The sequence below is a fragment of the Eublepharis macularius genome, chromosome 9, assembly GCF_028583425.1.
Source record: "Eublepharis macularius isolate TG4126 chromosome 9, MPM_Emac_v1.0, whole genome shotgun sequence".
Classification (NCBI taxonomy): Eukaryota; Metazoa; Chordata; class Lepidosauria; order Squamata; family Eublepharidae; genus Eublepharis; species Eublepharis macularius.
The window spans coordinates 62,823,184-62,839,807 of record NC_072798.1 but is presented as its reverse complement, the minus strand read 5'-3'; the positions used below and the strand labels follow the sequence as shown (position 1 = coordinate 62,839,807).

The 16,624-nt window shown below is 43.2% G+C and overlaps 1 protein-coding gene across 4 annotated transcripts in view; it reads right to left on the bottom strand.

Annotated features, from left to right (window-relative positions):
- Window positions 1-16,624, bottom strand: part of PTPRB (protein tyrosine phosphatase receptor type B) — a 106,894-nt gene that overhangs the window by 65,519 nt on the left and 24,751 nt on the right. For 3 of the 4 annotated variants that reach the window (XM_054988204.1, XM_054988206.1, XM_054988205.1), the window contains exon 1: window positions 189-551. In XM_054988204.1, coding sequence (XP_054844179.1) covers window positions 189-251 — 63 coding nt within the window. In that variant the 5' untranslated portion in view covers window positions 252-551. Of the gene's footprint in view, window positions 1-188; window positions 552-11,222; window positions 11,462-16,624 lie in introns of those variants that run through there. The other variant, XM_054988203.1, reaches the window with a different exon arrangement.

The following is a 16,624-nucleotide window of genomic DNA, read 5'->3' as shown; positions in this document are numbered from 1 at the left end:
CGCAACAGGAACCAACGCGGGTCGTCTGAAGCACGCACCTGAAGCCAACATCCTTCCTTCCCTCGGGCGGGTCGAGAGGTGAGGCGGGGGGAGCGGCGCCCGCAAGAGGGCGTCCCTCTCTCGCCGTGGAAAAGCCCCCCTCTCCCGCCCGCGGGCGCCCCATCCCTCGCCCTGCGGCTCTCACCCACCCGGAGAAGGGCCAGCGCCAGGGTCCACCAGGAGATTCCCGCGCCGCATCTCAGCCTTGCCATCCGCTGGGATCTGCGAGGCAGGCTGCGCGCCGGGGCGAGGAAGCGCCTTTCGCCCCGACGACGGCGCCGGGCTTCCTCGGCTCCCCTCCGCTCCGCGCCCCAGCCGCACCGCAAGCCTGAGGGTCGCAGCCCGCGGCGGCCCCCTGCCGGCCAGTGCCTGGCTTGCAAGCGCTCAGGAGCCTCCTTGAGGTTTCCTTCGGGCAGGGCGCGGGGAGGGTTTGCCGCCCGGGAGGCAGCGGCGGGAGGTGGCGGCTGGCGGCTCTTCCGACGCGGCCATTCTGACCGAGCCGGCGCTGGCCAGGCGCTCCAGTGTCTTGGGCCGCGACTCCTAGAGGAGGATTTTCGCCCCACTCTGCTCGCGGAGGCCAATGAGCGGCCCCCGCCTCGACCGCCCCCCTCCGGCCCCTTCCCCCCAGTCCTGCTCCTAGCCGCGCCACGCCTGAGTCGCAATCTGCCGCTCTTCCTCCGGCGCACCCCACCCCGCTTCCTTCCTCATTCACTCCCTCGTCTGGGACTTCTTTCCCAGGGCTATTTCTGACACTGGATGGAGGAGGAGATGATTTCCTTCAGGCACGGCTCCTCCCCCTGTCCTGTCCTGTCCTGTCCTGTGTAAACCGTCTCATTCCGAATTGGCCTCAGCCAGAGCTCTTGTCCTCCAGAGCCTGTGCCCTCTGGCCCCTTCCTTCACGAGGCTCCCAGATCTTCTAGTTGTGTGACAACCATTTGGGACGTGACCAGAGGTCAAGTGGAGGGTGAAGTCAGGCACTGAGGAGGGAACCTGTATGAGGCGTTCTTTTCCTCCTTTCTGCCCCAGGCACCTGAGCATGCACCAGGCACGAACGACCTGAGAGAGAGCAGGGATGCGCCACATGATCTTTCCTATGCAAGTCCCACAGCACCTTAAGGACTAACAACATTTTGCTTCCCTGCATCAGACTTCATTTCATCAAGGACATGGAGATTGAACATCTTCAGGAAATACATTTTTACTTAAAAGTTACAAGCAATGTTCACTTTTCTGTTGTTTATAACTTTAAGTATAAATATATCTCCTGTGGGCTTCACACATCTGATAAAGTGAACTATGACCCAGCCAAACTCACACTAGAATAAATGTTGTTAGTCTTTAAGGTGCCACTAGACTTCTGTTTGATTTTGCTGCAGCTGACTAATGCAGCTACCTGTCTGGAGTTGTGATCTTTGCTGGCATCATGTTTGATGAAGTAACAGAAGACAAAGATTGAACGACTCCGTCTTCAGCAAGTGCCTGGAGTATGCAAGCATTCTCTTAAGTGCCCTGGTAAAGCTGAGATAAAGCAATCAGTTTTTTTCTAGAAACATCTTCAGGCTTAAAAAAAAAAGGAATGTGCAGTAGTAAATCAGCAATCAAGATAAGCATTATTTTCTTCTCACTTAACGCCCAGTAAAGCCTCTATCTTCATAATATCAAGCAGAACGTTACATAGGATTATATTGTCACATATCCTCGAAAATATCATGGAATGGAGGAGTAACATTAAACTGGCTTACCACTCACCATGGCTAATAGCTGTTGACAAGGTGAGGGCCTTCAAGAAGCAGGGAACAATTTGGCAATTCCCACTCCCCAAATCTCCCTTTAGGACTGTATCAGTGCAATCTTATGTAAAGTTACTCCAGTCTAAAAGCAATTGATCTCAATGGGCTTAGACTGGACCAACTCTGCATAGGATTGCAGTGTTCGTGCGCTAAGAATAAGAACATTCTATTTATACACTGCCCTTCATGACAACTTAATGCCTGCTCAGAGTGGTTTACAAAGTGAGTTATTATCCTCACAACAATCACCCTCTGAGGTGGGGCTGAGAGAGCTAAGAGGAGCTGTGACTGACCCAAGGTCACCCAGGAGTGGGGAATCAAACTCGATTCTCCAGATTAGAGTTCTGCTGCACTTATCCACTACACCAAACTGTCTCTCCAGGGTTTTAAGCAGTTGACTTCCCTCTTTTTTAAAATCTAACTCACATGTGCTTTGAATATTCCTTGCTGTTGAAGGTTATTTAGTATTCACCAGACTGTTCACCAGGGTTCTTTTTATTTAGGTTAAATTTTCACAGCTGTATATTTCTTCATACCTAGGATGTCTCTCAAGTATTTACATATCCTCTCTTTTCTGCAGATGGCCTGTTTTTTTCTGTTTTCATGACTGGCATAAATGCCAGCTACCTCACTGATAGATATCGTGACAAGTGTATCGTATTACACTTTGGTACAGATGAATATTTATAGATCATGGTAATGGGAGGGTCAATTTGGACATTCCCTACTCCCCCTCCCACGAACTGTCAGGTACTTTCAACATATCCTGCCTCCTAGGCATACTCAGTCTGCATTGCATTAGTTCTCCCTCCTTTATTTAGGCTGTCGTGTTTTTCTGCATACTTGGGGATTCCCCAAATATCCCTTGTTTTGTCTGTAGATGGCCTGGTTTTGCTGCTTTTAATTGGCTCTGCTTTGTTGTTAGATAAGAAATCAGGGGAAGGGGGTGCATACTTTGGATCTTCCCCTCTAGAATTCAATAATCTCTTCTCCCCTTTCCCCTTTCATTGACCATCAATCACTGTGCCTCTTGAAGCATATTCAGTGCTGTTGGTCCTTTTCTCCCCTTTACATAGGTGTATTTTTGCCTGTTGGGAAAGAGCCCGGAATATGTAAAAATATTTCTGGTTTTATTATTTATTCACGTCTGTCCCATCTTTGTACCCAGTGATGGCTCACAGTGGCTGACATCATTGTCTTCTCTATTTTATCTTCACAAAAACCCTGTGAGGTAGGCTAGTCTGAGAGGGTGTGACTGGCCCAAGCCCACCCAGCAAGCTTCCATGGCAGAGTGGAGATTCTAACCTGGGCCTTCCAGATCCTAATCCAACACTTTAACCACTATACCATGCTGGCTGTCTCCAGAAAGTTTGTGAGAACTCTAAAGGACTTCAAAAGGTTAATGAGGCAGGACTTCTGTTTGCAGAAACCATGCATTTTTCCTCAACAAGACTTGTTCTTCTGTATGCTGAAGGCATTCACCAGTCTATGTATTACAGACGTTAGGCTAGCTATCTTTGATTTCCGGGCACTTCTTTATCTCCAGTTCCTTCTTATAATCAGGATTATATTAGCTTTCATCAAATCATCCAATAAAGAGTCTGAATTTAGTGACAAGGTGTTGTTTGATCAGCTTTCAAATGCATGCCATCTGCATCCATCAACTTTATTGTTAATTATAATTTGAACTAGAACTTCATTTCTTGTCTCTGTATTTAGAATCATAGAATCATAGGGCTGCAAGAGACCTCTAAGGTCATCTAGTCCAATCTCCTGCACAATGCAGGAAATTCACAACTACCCCCCCCCCCCAACTGCTCCACTGACCCCTGCTCCATGCCCAGAAGATGGCAAAACACCTCCAGGATCCCGAGCCAAATGCCTGTGGAAAATTGCTACCTGACCCCAAAGTGGTGATTCGCATTACCCTGGGCATGTAAGAAGGCCACGAGAACTAAGCACTGATGTAACCCATTCTGCGCCCCCCTTCATGATCTGCCCAGGTTCACAGAATCAGCATTGCTGTCAAATGGCCATCTAGCCTCTGCTTAAAAACCTCCAAAGAAGGTTTGACTTAATACAGTTACTTTTGCAATGGAACATGGAAAACTGATTTATTCAGACAGAGAAACAGAAACATAGAACTGGAAGGCACCTCCAAGGGTCATCTAGTCTAGCCCCCCTGCCCAACCCAGGAAATTCAAAGCTATCTCCCCCTTCACCTCCCTCAGTGATCCCTGTTCTATGCCCAGAGGAAGGCAAAAAATCTCCAGGATCCCTGGCCAATCTGGCCTGGAGGCAAATTCCCTCCTGACCCCAAAGTGGCAATCAGCATTACCCATGACATATAAGAAAGGGCCATGAGAGCCAAGCACTGGCTCATCCCTTCATGCACTCCCTCTCTTGATCTGTGTACAGTCATATTAAGAGAATCATCATAGCTGTCAGATAACCCCCTAGCCTCTAGTGCTACCATCACCTCACATGATCTGGACACTATGTTGATACAGCCTAAAATCGCATTTGCCTTTTTAGCTTCAGCATCACATTGTTGACTCATGTTCAGCATATGGTCTACTAAAACCCCTAGATCCTTTTCACTTGTACTTCTGCCAAGACAGGTCCCCTTCATCCTATAAGTGTGTCTTTAATTTTTCCTACCTAAATGAAAAACTTTACATTTATCTCTGTTAAAATTCATTTTGTCAGTTTTAGCCCAGTTTTTCAGCCTGTCACCATGGATCATTCTTGAGTCTTCTACTGTGTTTGCAACCCCTCCCAATTTAGTATCTTGTGCAAATTCAATGAGCATCCCTTCTATTCCTTCATCCAAGTCATTTAAAAAGGTGTTGAACAACAAAGGGCCCTGGACAGATCCCTGAGGCACTCCACTTGTCACTCCTCTACAAGAAGATGAAGAATCCTTTACAAGCACTCTTTAGGTATGATCTGTCAACCAGTTACAAATCCATCCAAACCGCATGTTACCAACTTATTAACCAGAATATAATGTGGGACCTTATCAAAAGCCTTATTGAAATAAACTATGCCCACAGTATTCCCCTGATCCACCAAAGTAGTAACTCTCTCAAAAAAGGAAATGTGGTTAGTTTGACTTGACTTGTTCTTGAGGAACCCATGCTGGCTCTTAGTAATCACAGCTGTCTTTTCTAAATGCTCAAGGATTGACTGTTTGATGATTTGTTCCAGGACCTTTCCAGGTATGGAGTCAAGCTAATGGGTTGATAATTACCTGGCTCCTCTTTTTCCTTTTCTTGAAGATGGGGACAACATTTGCCAGCCTCCAATCTTCTGGCATCTCACCTGTACCCCAAGAATTCTCAAAGATGATAGACAAAGTCTCTGCAATTACATCAGGAAGTTCCTTTAGTACCCCAGGGTGCAATTCATCCGGTCCTGAGGAGGTGATTTCATTTAAAGAAGCTAGATGCTTACATACCACCCCAACTTTCCTCTCCTTGCAGTGAGTCTAACACTTCCTATCCTTTTTCCTACTCCAAACATAATCAAAGAACCCTTTTTGTTGCATTTAGCATCTCTCACTAGCATCTCTCATATTGAGCTTTAGCCTTTCTAGCACTCTCTCTACAAGCACTGGCAAATTGTTTATATTAATCCTTGATTATACAACCCTCTTTCAATTTCTTAAATGTGTCTTTTTCAGATCTGTAGAAAGCCTCCCTGGTACCTCTCATTTTTCTTTCTAATTGGAATAGTTTGTGATCGGGCCTTCTATATCTCACTTTTAAGAAACTCCAACCCATGGGATTCTCCCCAGTTTGACTTTGAGCTTGTTAAAATTAGCTTTTCTAAAATCCAGCCTATATGTCTGACTGTCTTCAGGCTTTCCCTTACCAAGATCTTAAACTCCAAAATTACATTGTCACTACTACCCAGGATGCCCACTACTTTTACCTCATCAACTAGTTCTTCCCTGTTGGGGAGAATCATGTCCAAAACAGCAGACCCCCTTGTTTCTTTCTCTACATTCTGGAAGATGAAAGTGTCAGCAAAACAAGTCAGAAATTTATTAGACCGTATGTTTTTAGCAGAGGTTGACTTTCAGCAGATACCAGGGTAATTGAAATCTTCCATGATGATTATGAAAAGAGCAAGAGTCCAGTAGCACCTATAAGACTAACAAAATTTGTAGTAGGGTGTGTGCTTTCATGAGTCACAGCTCACTTCTTCAGATATCAAAGACATCTGAAGAAGTGAGCTGTGACTTACGAAAGCTCATACCCTACCACAATTTTTTTAGTCTTATAAGTGCTACTGCTCTTTTCTACTGTTACAGACAGACTAGCATGGTTTCCCATCTTGATCTATCATGATGACTATGTTCTGTCTCTTTGAAAATTTTGTAATCTGGTCTAGGAGCAGGATTTTTTTTCTGGGAAAAGAGGTGGTAGAACTCAGTGGGTTGCCCTTGGAGAAAATGGTCACATGACTGGTAGCCCCACCCCCTGATCTCCAGACAGAGGAGAGTTTAGATTGCCCTTTGTGCTGCAGCGTGGAGGGCAATCTAAACTCCCCTCTGTCTGGAGATTGGGGTAGGGCCACCAGCCATGTGACCATTTTCAAGAAGTTCCGGAACTCTGTTCCACCGTGTTCCAGCTGGAAAAAAAAACCCTGCCTAGGAGTATATCATCCAAGTCCTCTGCCTGGCCTGGTGGTCTATAACCCCCCACCATAATATCACTATTATTTCTGTTTCCTTTTATTTTTACCCAGAGGCTCTCAACTGACCTTCCATACTCAGATTCAGTTATTTCTTCACAAGTATATACATCTTTGACATATAGCGCTACTCCTCTACCCTTCCTTATTGGTTTATTCCTTTTAAACAAGTTGTATCCCTTAATCCTAATATTCCAATTGTGTGTTTCATCCTACCAAGTTTCAGTAATGCCTATTAGGTCATAGTTCTCTTCCTGTATTAAGACTTCATGTTCCTCTTGTTTGTTGCTCATACTTTGCACATTAGTGTAGAGACATTGGAATCTGTGGTTTATGTGCCTGCAGTGCTTCATATCTGTCCTTACCTGCTGATCATTAGCACTCTTATCACCAGTATTAAGAATCATCCTAATTTTGGTTTTTTTCTCCCTCCCCCACAGGATTTAGTTTAAAGCCCTCCTTATCAGATTTGCTAGGCTTTGGCCAAACACATTATTTCCAAACCATCTCCTGACAGAAGTGCTTCATCCCCAAAGCATAGCCCATGGTCCAGGAAACCAAACCTTTCCTGACGACACCATCTGCATAGTGAGTTATTTATTTCCAATATTCTGCTATCTCTTCTAAACCACAACCCTCAACAGGAAGAAGTGACAAGATCACAATCTGTTCTCCCAGGTCCTTCAGCTTTCTACCCAGAACCTCATAGTCTCTTTTAATACGTTCTTCTGAACTATGCTGGGCAGTATCATTTGTTCCCACATGGATGAACAAGAAAGGATAATAATCTGTGGGTTTGATGAGTCTTTCCAGCCTTTCTGTCACACCTTGAATACCTGCACCTGGTAAACAACATACCTCTCAAGGTGACAGGCCTGGTTGGCACACTTTAGCCTCTACCCCTCTCAGTAGGGAATCTACAATCACCACCACATGTATCCTAATTTGGGGGACAGAAGCACAAGCCCTGAGGAAATTTTTACTCTGCGGATCCTTGGATAGTAGTTCTTATTCCAGTTCTTCAGAGTCATTCTCTCTGGGGAGGACCTGGAACCAATTGCTCAGTAATAAAGGAGCAGGAGGTCTCCTGATTTTCCTGCTCCTGGGTCAAATCCTTCCACTTGCCCTCTTCCTGTATTTCTGTTCTTCCTTTTCCTGAGATACCTTCTCTTCCTCCTCCTGTTGTCCTCTCAAAAGTGCTTCATGTGTTTTTTCTAAGAACTCTTCATCCTCCCTGATAAGCTAGAGGACAGATAAGCAGGCCTCGAGCCTTTGTATCTTCTCCTCCAGTAGAGCTACCAGCTTACACCATCTTACAAGTATAAGTACCATTTCTCCTTGGTAAGAAGACAAACACGGCACAGACTTTGTAGGTCACTACTTCAGCTCCCTCACCCACCATGTTGCTTAGATCCATATAAGAAGTTGACCAGACTTTCCTGCACTCCCTTGCCAAACTCTGAGACAAAGCTCCCTGTTTGCTCATCCTGTTTTCTTGCTTCAGTTTTTAAATGACAATCTCAGCACATGACCTATGCCATGTGAATGTACAAAGTGATCATAGGAACAGCCCTAAGGCAGCAAAAAAGCTATGTGGATGTGCTAATCTGAGATTTGAAAAGGCGTCACTTAACTATCATTTAATTATATTTTAACTAAATGCAACACAAAGAGAGCCAATGAGAGATATATACACACTACAAAAAGAGCAGCAGCAATTTTTTTTAAAAAAAAGAAAAACAACTTTTTAAAAAGCTAGTGATGAGTAGATATGGTAAATGTGCAAATAATGACAACTAATGCCGAGGCAGGTTTTAAGACAGGAGATTGAGGGAAAGGGTTAGGAGCAAGTTTGGCAAGTGCCTGAAAATATCAGCATTAGCTGACTCCAGTCTTTTCCAGATCCTTTCCCAAGGTTTCCTAGCCTTTTATTTTTTAAAAAATTTACCAACTCTCCCCCATTTTTATCAGGAGGAAATGGTCTTGGCATAGCTTTTCCCATACTTTTGAAAGTTCAAGCTGTAGATTTACTTGCAACCCAAGGTTGCTCTAATGTAAACATTAAAAACAAAACAACCAAGCAACAGCCATTTGTCCCTTGAAAATAGATTGGCCTCAAGCAGCAGCATCCAGATTTTTGTTATGTACATGAATACATATTACTGTTCTTCATAATAACTATTTGCTCTTAACATGATCCTCTACATTTTCATAGACTCAGGTTAACACTAAACATACAAATGCATTTTTCAGTCTTCACTGGAAATTGACACTATATATCTTGAAAGATAGTAAATTGCAAAGTAAATAGTAAATGTCAAAATTGAAGTTGACATGTTCTAGCACATCTCACTATGCAGCACATCAGTGCTTTAAATGAGAACACATCTCTGAAATGTCTGTATGATCCATACAAAGTGTGCATGAATGCATTACTAACCACTAAGAGACTGACATGTTCTGCATCTGCACCTTTATCACGGTGTCCTTGCTAGAATAATGACTGAGTTAAACTTTCAGGCCGCTCATTCTTTAGTCTTCTTTGCTTTCCTGAAAAGCAGGGCTTCTGTGGGAAACACTGAGAACTGATATGAGAAAAGTGAGCTTTTCCTAACCCTTTCTTCCTATTTTGTGTACATTGTTTTTTCTGTGCTGATGCATGAAGTGGCATCTCATCTGTTTTCTCTGCCTTTGATTTAATGCAGCACATTTGACTTGAAGAAAGTAAGCTCACAGAGTAACTGTGGGCTGTGTTGCTTCTGAAGGCTAGGCTGGGGGCGAGGTGAAGGACAGGTTTGGAAGAGAAGGAGCCATCTGGAGACCCTCTTCTGGGGGAAAAACACATGGTTGGTGCCATTCCCAACCAGCAAAGGCAGGAGCAAGATGCTTCCCTGCCCACCCTCCCTTTAGTTACAGGGCAGCTGGCGTGGCCAGTTACAACTTAAGATGGTTTGGTGCAGGGCTTTTTTTTCTGGGAAAAGAGGTGGTGGAACTCAGTGGTGGAACTCAGGACATCACTTTAGGTCAATGACATCACTTTGGGTCAGCTGGAACAAGGGGGGAGTTTTTTAAAGTTTAAATCACCCTAGGCAAAAAGTGTAAATTTTAAATCACCCTAGGAGTGGTGCAGAGGGCAATCTAAATTCCCCTCTGTCTGGACATCAGGAGGCGGGGCCACCAGCCATGTGACCATTTTCAAGAGGTGCCGGAACTCCGTTCCACCGCATTCCAGCTGAAAAAAAGCCCTGGTTTGGCGGTTTTGAGGCATTGGGCTGGATCCAAGGGGGTGAGCAGCACAGAATGGGCCGCTCACCCCTGCAGGCAAAGGGGTGGCAAGGGCCCTCCAGCAGTTTTGGTGGTGGAACATCACTTGCCATCCTGTGGTGGCCAGCAGGGAATGGGGAACAATGCCTCAAACAGCGATGGGCCTTTCGATGCCAGGTATCCACTGCCCTATACCTTGCCAGTGCTCCAAGGGCTGTAATCAATAAAGTTGTGGCCATTTCAACCAAACAAGATGTGTCTGTGTATCATGCGACGGAACCCCAGCCAACACATAGCTCATAGGATGCATCACAGCCCAAGAATTGGCTGTTGATTTAAATTAATACACAAAAGTTGGTTCAGTGCTGCCTCTGCTGCTTTTTGGTCCATTTGCCCCTTGAGCATTGTTAGGTCATATTACTGCAATGACATTAAGTGGCACAATTCCCATATCAGTTATCTGGATCCCAGACTTACCAGCCTTTGGCTCCCTGACTCAGTCTCTAGCATCCAAACCTCCTCCCCAGTTGTACACGTCCCCTGTCTTACCTTCTTCACATCTATTACTGAACATTTCCTCAAGTTACTGCTTCTCAACTCATTGTTTTGTCCCATTTTATTTAGCAATTTAGTGGTTGCTTCCACATGGAGTTCCTCCCTCTCCTCAAACTACAGTCATTTTTATTTTGGTTTCTGCATGATATAGTCATGCTTCCATCTACCACGTTTCCCCTGGCTCCTCTGTAGGTGTCTCCAATTTTGTACCAAAACTGGGTTTGGAGAAAGAGTGGAAAGGAAGGTGTGGATTTCAGCAACCAGACAGGGCACCACATTGTGTGCCATTTCTCCTCCCACATGCCATTTTCTATCCCCACAAACAGTGGGTTCTTTGCTTTTTAAAATATTACTAGTAGTAGACAAATAGTGTTAAAATTAACTTATTTAATTACACCCGTTTTTTAAAAAACTAGCAAAAAGCCTGCCGGTAGGGGTGAATGGCAGATGGGAGGGAAAATCATGGAGAAAATCTCCTTGTGGAAGATCTATTTATTGTTGCTGCAAATTTCTTTGCATTCACAGTAGCAATTAGAGGGAAACAGGAGATCAGCATTCAGGAACTGTGTCAACCAGCCTCCATAGCACTCCTTTCTCTGCCCTCCACATACTGTTCCATCTGAACTTAATCACTGTGAAGTTTCTTTTTCCTCAGTTTCTTTTATTTATCTACCATTCCTCCTTACCTCTGATCTCCCATCTCTTAGCTATCTTATGCTTACAGTCTACTCCTGTGAGATTTCCCAAACTGACAATGACCCTTCCCTCAGAGACGTTGGAGTGCAAATTGTTTAGTTTCATCAGCTCTTATGGAATTCTGTCCTCAGTGTAGAGGCAAATGAACTGTAATCTGTTTCAGTTAATTTATCTTACCTGTTCTGTAGTGCTAGAGAAATGATGGATGGTTGTGGAAATCCAGGGGTTTTCTGTCACTCCAAATAAATTCTGGGTTAGAGTGATTTTGTCCATGTTTTTATTGTTGCTTTCTGTAACCCTTTTAATGAAAATCACTGGAGTCGTGCCAAGAAAGTTCTGTGGGCTAAATGTAATTGAATTCAATGAAGGATCTGTGTTTTTAGTACTCTGAACAAGATTTTCAGCATCCTGGAAGTCTAAGACAAATAGAGAACAGTAAATGTAATCAGTACTAAACATATTTCAAAACAATAGATACAAATCTCATATTTTTCATGAACATAAATATCACATATTAACAATTTTAGGATAACATTTCATTATGCAGCCTTTAAACATACAATTATATTTTCAGATTTATCAATTAAAGTGATATCCACATTTTTTTCCCATATAACTTTTGTAGTGTATTACCACCACAAGAGCTATATGGGCAATTCTAAGATTCTGACTGATAAAATGGAAAGTGAACTTTTATATATGCAATCTACATAGACGTTGTACCCATGGCTAATATCGTTTTAGAGCTGAGCTCAGCCAATTAATAATGCCACAAAACACCATGGTGGGATCAGGCCATCTTGTCATCCTCTTGCATTTTCAAGCACAGAAACAGCTGTTTTAGCACTTGAAAAGGCACTGGAGGGTGGGGGGGGGAAGATCTCTGGTCCTTCTGCCCAATCAGGGCCAGGCTCTTGTGGCATTTTTAAATGGCCCAGATCAGGTCTAAAAATGGTGTTGGCAGGGCTCATTTCAAGGGGGAACACACAGGAATGCAGTTCCAGCAGTTCCCCAAAGAGGTCACATGACAGGTGGCCCCACCCACCTGACTCTTGGCCATTTTAGTCCCGTTTCAGCCTGGATTGGGGCCGAAATGGCCTGGATTGGGCCTCTGACAGGTGGTGGATCACTCTCCCACTCATCAGTGGCCTGATCCTGACCATTTTGGGCCCCTTTTCAGCCATTTTCAGCCCCCTTTTTGCCATTTTGGGCCCAATTTCGGCCCTGAATGGCCAGGATTGGGTCCAAAACAGCCAGAATATGTGATGTCAGGGGGAGTGGCATATGCAAATCAGTTATACTAATGACACACTTCCGGTGATGGCAAGAGCTGTGGCATATGCTAATGAGTTATGCTAATGAGTTCCTCCAGCTCTTTTTCTATGAAATGACCCCTGGGTGTTGGTATCCATTTGTTGGGGCAGTGGACACCATAATATCTAATTTAGCCTCGGATTTTGGGAATTCTGGGAAGAGACCTCAAAAAAGAAAGTGAAATAAATATGTGAGGGAAGATAAAGATACATCCTGAAGAGAAATCTAGAAACTTTATGCTGCATACCTCTTAATTCATCATCAAGGGTGGTTGGGTAAATTTTAAATCAGTGATCCCCCACTTGGTGCCTATGTGTGCCATGACACTCAACAACGTGTTTTCTGGCACCCACTTGCTTCTTTCACAAAGCATCTCTTTCTCAATGTGAAGAGCCGTTCCTGAGATTCCTTCATTTAATTGGAGTAAGAGGTGCTTCGGAAGAACTCAGGAGGTATTACTTTTGTATCTCAAGAAGCACCTATTTGGAAATGGCTATCTCAATCAAAAGAGCCTAATATTTTGTGGAATCTCCCTATATCTCCCTAATAGCAGACATTTAAGTATTGGCTCCTCCTAACCCTGGCTGCTGTTTTGTTGTTTCACTCACAAAATGTTTTCAAAATTCCCAAAGGTTCAACAAAACTGAGGAGCCCTGTTTTATACCTTGACTCTAAAACATAAGCCTTGTATTTTTTATTTTACTTTGCTCAGATATTGTTAATCAATATTTTTTCACCTATATATATATTTTCTTTGGGTATCCAATGATTGCTTATACAAGTAAAATCAATATTTTCTCCCGCCCACTTGGTGTTATAGTGGTCTGTTGCACCCACATAAAAACTTAATTTGGTGCACACGTCACAATAAAGAGGAGAAGGCAGGGAGAAACCTGCCTGGATCGAAAAAGATTTCCAAGGTTTCTCCTACATCTGTGGTGGTTTGGAGTAGGAAGGCTTGGAGTAGAGAAACACAGATTTTTGGAGTATGTGGTTTGAAGAAGGAACATGCAGTTTGATACAAAGACAGCTCACTAATGTAATAAGAAATGTATCCTGTGATTTAAACAGGTTGTTGTGGTCAATGTGTTGGGACAATTATAAAATACTCTATGAAGTTTTTAAGAGCATCCAGAAATTTCAAATTCACCCAGAATCCAGTTTCAGGTAAGTAGTTGTGTTGTAGAAGTTTTGGGTTCAATAGCACCTGAAAGACCAAAGTATGAACTTTTGAGAGACAAAGCTCCCTTCATCAGGCACAAGGAGTGGAGAAAGGTAGGAGTTTTTGTAGAACAAATCTTTATAGAACAAATATACATGGACACACCAGAGGAACCTCAACCAAACGCTTTCTATCTTATCCCCAAAATACACAAGCCTGTGGCTCACAAAAGCTCATGTCCTACCACAAATTTTGTTAGACTTATAGGTGCTACTGGACTCTTGCTCTTTTCTCTTGCTCCTGTCATCCCAGAATGTCCTATTGTCTCTGGCATAGGTACTATGACCGTAGGGGTATTTGGATACATGGACTCCACTCTCAGACACTATGCCATCAACGCCCCCAGTTATGTGTGTGATGCCACAAACTTTCTAAGAAAAATACAATCTATTGGCAATCTTCCAGATAACACTATTCTGGCCACTGTGGATGTTGAGTATATCTCAATATCCCCCACAAAGATAGACTACAAGCCATTAAGAACACCATCTCCAACAACTCCACAGCTGACCTTGCTACCAAGCTCTGCCAGTTTGTCCACACAAGTACTTCAGATTTGGTGATGATTTATTTTTTCAGATCAGTGGCACAGCTACGAGCACCAGCATGGCATCACAATATGCCAACATTTTCATGGAGCAGCACATCTTCAGCTCCCACCTGCTAACATCCTTCTGGTACTGGAGATTAATTTATGACATCTTTATCATCTAGACACATGAGAAAGAAGCACTGGAGAAATTTCACCAGGCTTTCAGCAACTTCCACCCCACCACCAACCTGACCGTGAATCCATCCATACAAGAAGTAGATTTTCAAGACACCACAGTATAGATACATGATGGACGCATAAAAACTGCTTTATATTGAAATGTACTGATCATCTAACATAACTATATGCCTCTAGTCATCATTACAAACACACCAAACAATCCATTGTCTAAAGGCAAAGTGTACACTGTAGACATATCTTTTCCAGTCCCTTTGGCAGAAATTCTTACCTGCATGATTTACAACAGAAATGTCTGGAATTACAATGCCCACCAAATGTAGCAAGAAAACAGATCGGCAAAGCCAGAATGATACCAAGGGATGACCTGCTACATGTCCAAATAGAATAACAGAACACCATTGGTAGTCATACAGTTCCCAGATCAAACCAGTTCAATGCATCGTTAATAACCTACAACCTATGCTGGACAATGAAACTGCTGTCTCACAAGCATTGGGAAACAAACACTTTCTTGCCCACAGACAGCCCCCCCAACCTTAAGCAACTCCTTACTCACAACAATGCATTTTCCAACTCTGGGACCATGGCCTGTAATAAGATGCCAACATTGTCCCAATATTTACCCCAACAACTCAATCACTGGACCTAACAGCACCAGAAATACCATTTCAGACTCATTCACTTGCTTATCTTCCAATGTTATATATGCCATCAAGTGTCAACAATGCCTTTCAACTCTCTGTATTGGACAACCAGGTCAGTCTCTTCTCAAAAGAATAAATGGACATAAATCTGATATAAAAATCACAACCTTCAACAACCAGTGGGGGAACATTTTAATTTGCCAGAACATGCCATCACTGACCTAAGAGTAGTAGAAAAATTTCAAAGGAAAACTGCAACATGAGATTGCCGAAATTGAGCTCCTTTACAAATTCGCATCAATGCACCTCTTGGGACTGAATCAGGACACTGGATTTTTCTTATACTGCAGATTCTGATTTTCTGCACTTTGCACCCTTGCTCTATCAAGCCAATTACAACATGTATTACAGCTAGCTTCCTGACACTCTAATTTACAATACCCTCCCAATCTCTGCCTGGATTATAAGGACTCCTACTTCTTCCCCCTCTTTGTATCTAACAAAGGGAGCATTAACTCTGGAAATCTTGTTGATCTTTAAGGTGTTGCTGGGCCCACAGTCCAGTGGCTGAATGAATCTTACCCACAGTCCAGTGGCTGAATAATCTGTGCGGGCTCCAAATAAGTTTCCAGACACAATTTAGAGTGGTGCCTTTGACTTTAATGCCATAAAAGGCTTAGGGCTAGGGTATCTTTCAAAGGAAAGCCTTCCTCTATAACACTCTCCCAGGACACTTTGGACATAAGATGGGGACTAATGGTAACATGCTGGATGGTAGGTTAGAGCAGTGAATTCTTGGAGATGGTGCTCTCATTACGGAACTCTCTGCCTACAGTCCAGCTTGGTTTTTGACTTCTAGGAGTTTGGTTAAGAAGACTATATTATTCTGGCAAGCTCTGGAGGACATGTGGTATTATCTTTTGAGGCTTAAATATTCTTGGAATTTTCTCATATAATGATTTTAATCAGTATATTGTGGTTTTTTCTTTAACAAAAATATTTCAATGCCTCTAACTAGACTGACTTTCTGAGACCGTGTCAGAATCCCTGTAGCTTGTTTAGGAAGCATGTGGTAATAGGAAAATGAACATTGTACATGCACCAACAAATAGCATTCTGTGCAATGTGATTTATTCTCTTTTTTATTGATGGAGGACCTTTTAGTCCAAGCTGCATGTTTAGAAGGAGATCCATGATTGGATCCCCAAATATTTTATTTCAGACAGAAGCAGCCATGATCTTAATCCAATAGAATCTCCTCCCGCAGTTGCTTTTTAATATAAAAGGAAGATGTCAGAACTTGATTCCATCTCAGATTTCTCATGTAATGCACACTTTGGCCTACAGATTCTGGATGCAGGTTTCTCTTGAGATAAATGGCACGTAATAGTCTGAGGGTTTGAAATAGATTTAAGGGTAGAACCTTTTTGTTACATAACATCCCTGTCCAATGGGAGGCAATCTGGGACGTGAATATGGGATGTGGATTGACTTTTAGAATTCATGTGTGCACTAGGACAAAAGGCAAGGACTACTTTACCAGTTACTTTGATACAGGATAATTCCTGTCTATACATAGAAGGTACACAGAACTCCAAAATAAGAAACCAATCAGGAGACGATAAGAACATGATATCTTAGTGTCGGGACATCAAAAGTACTTTAG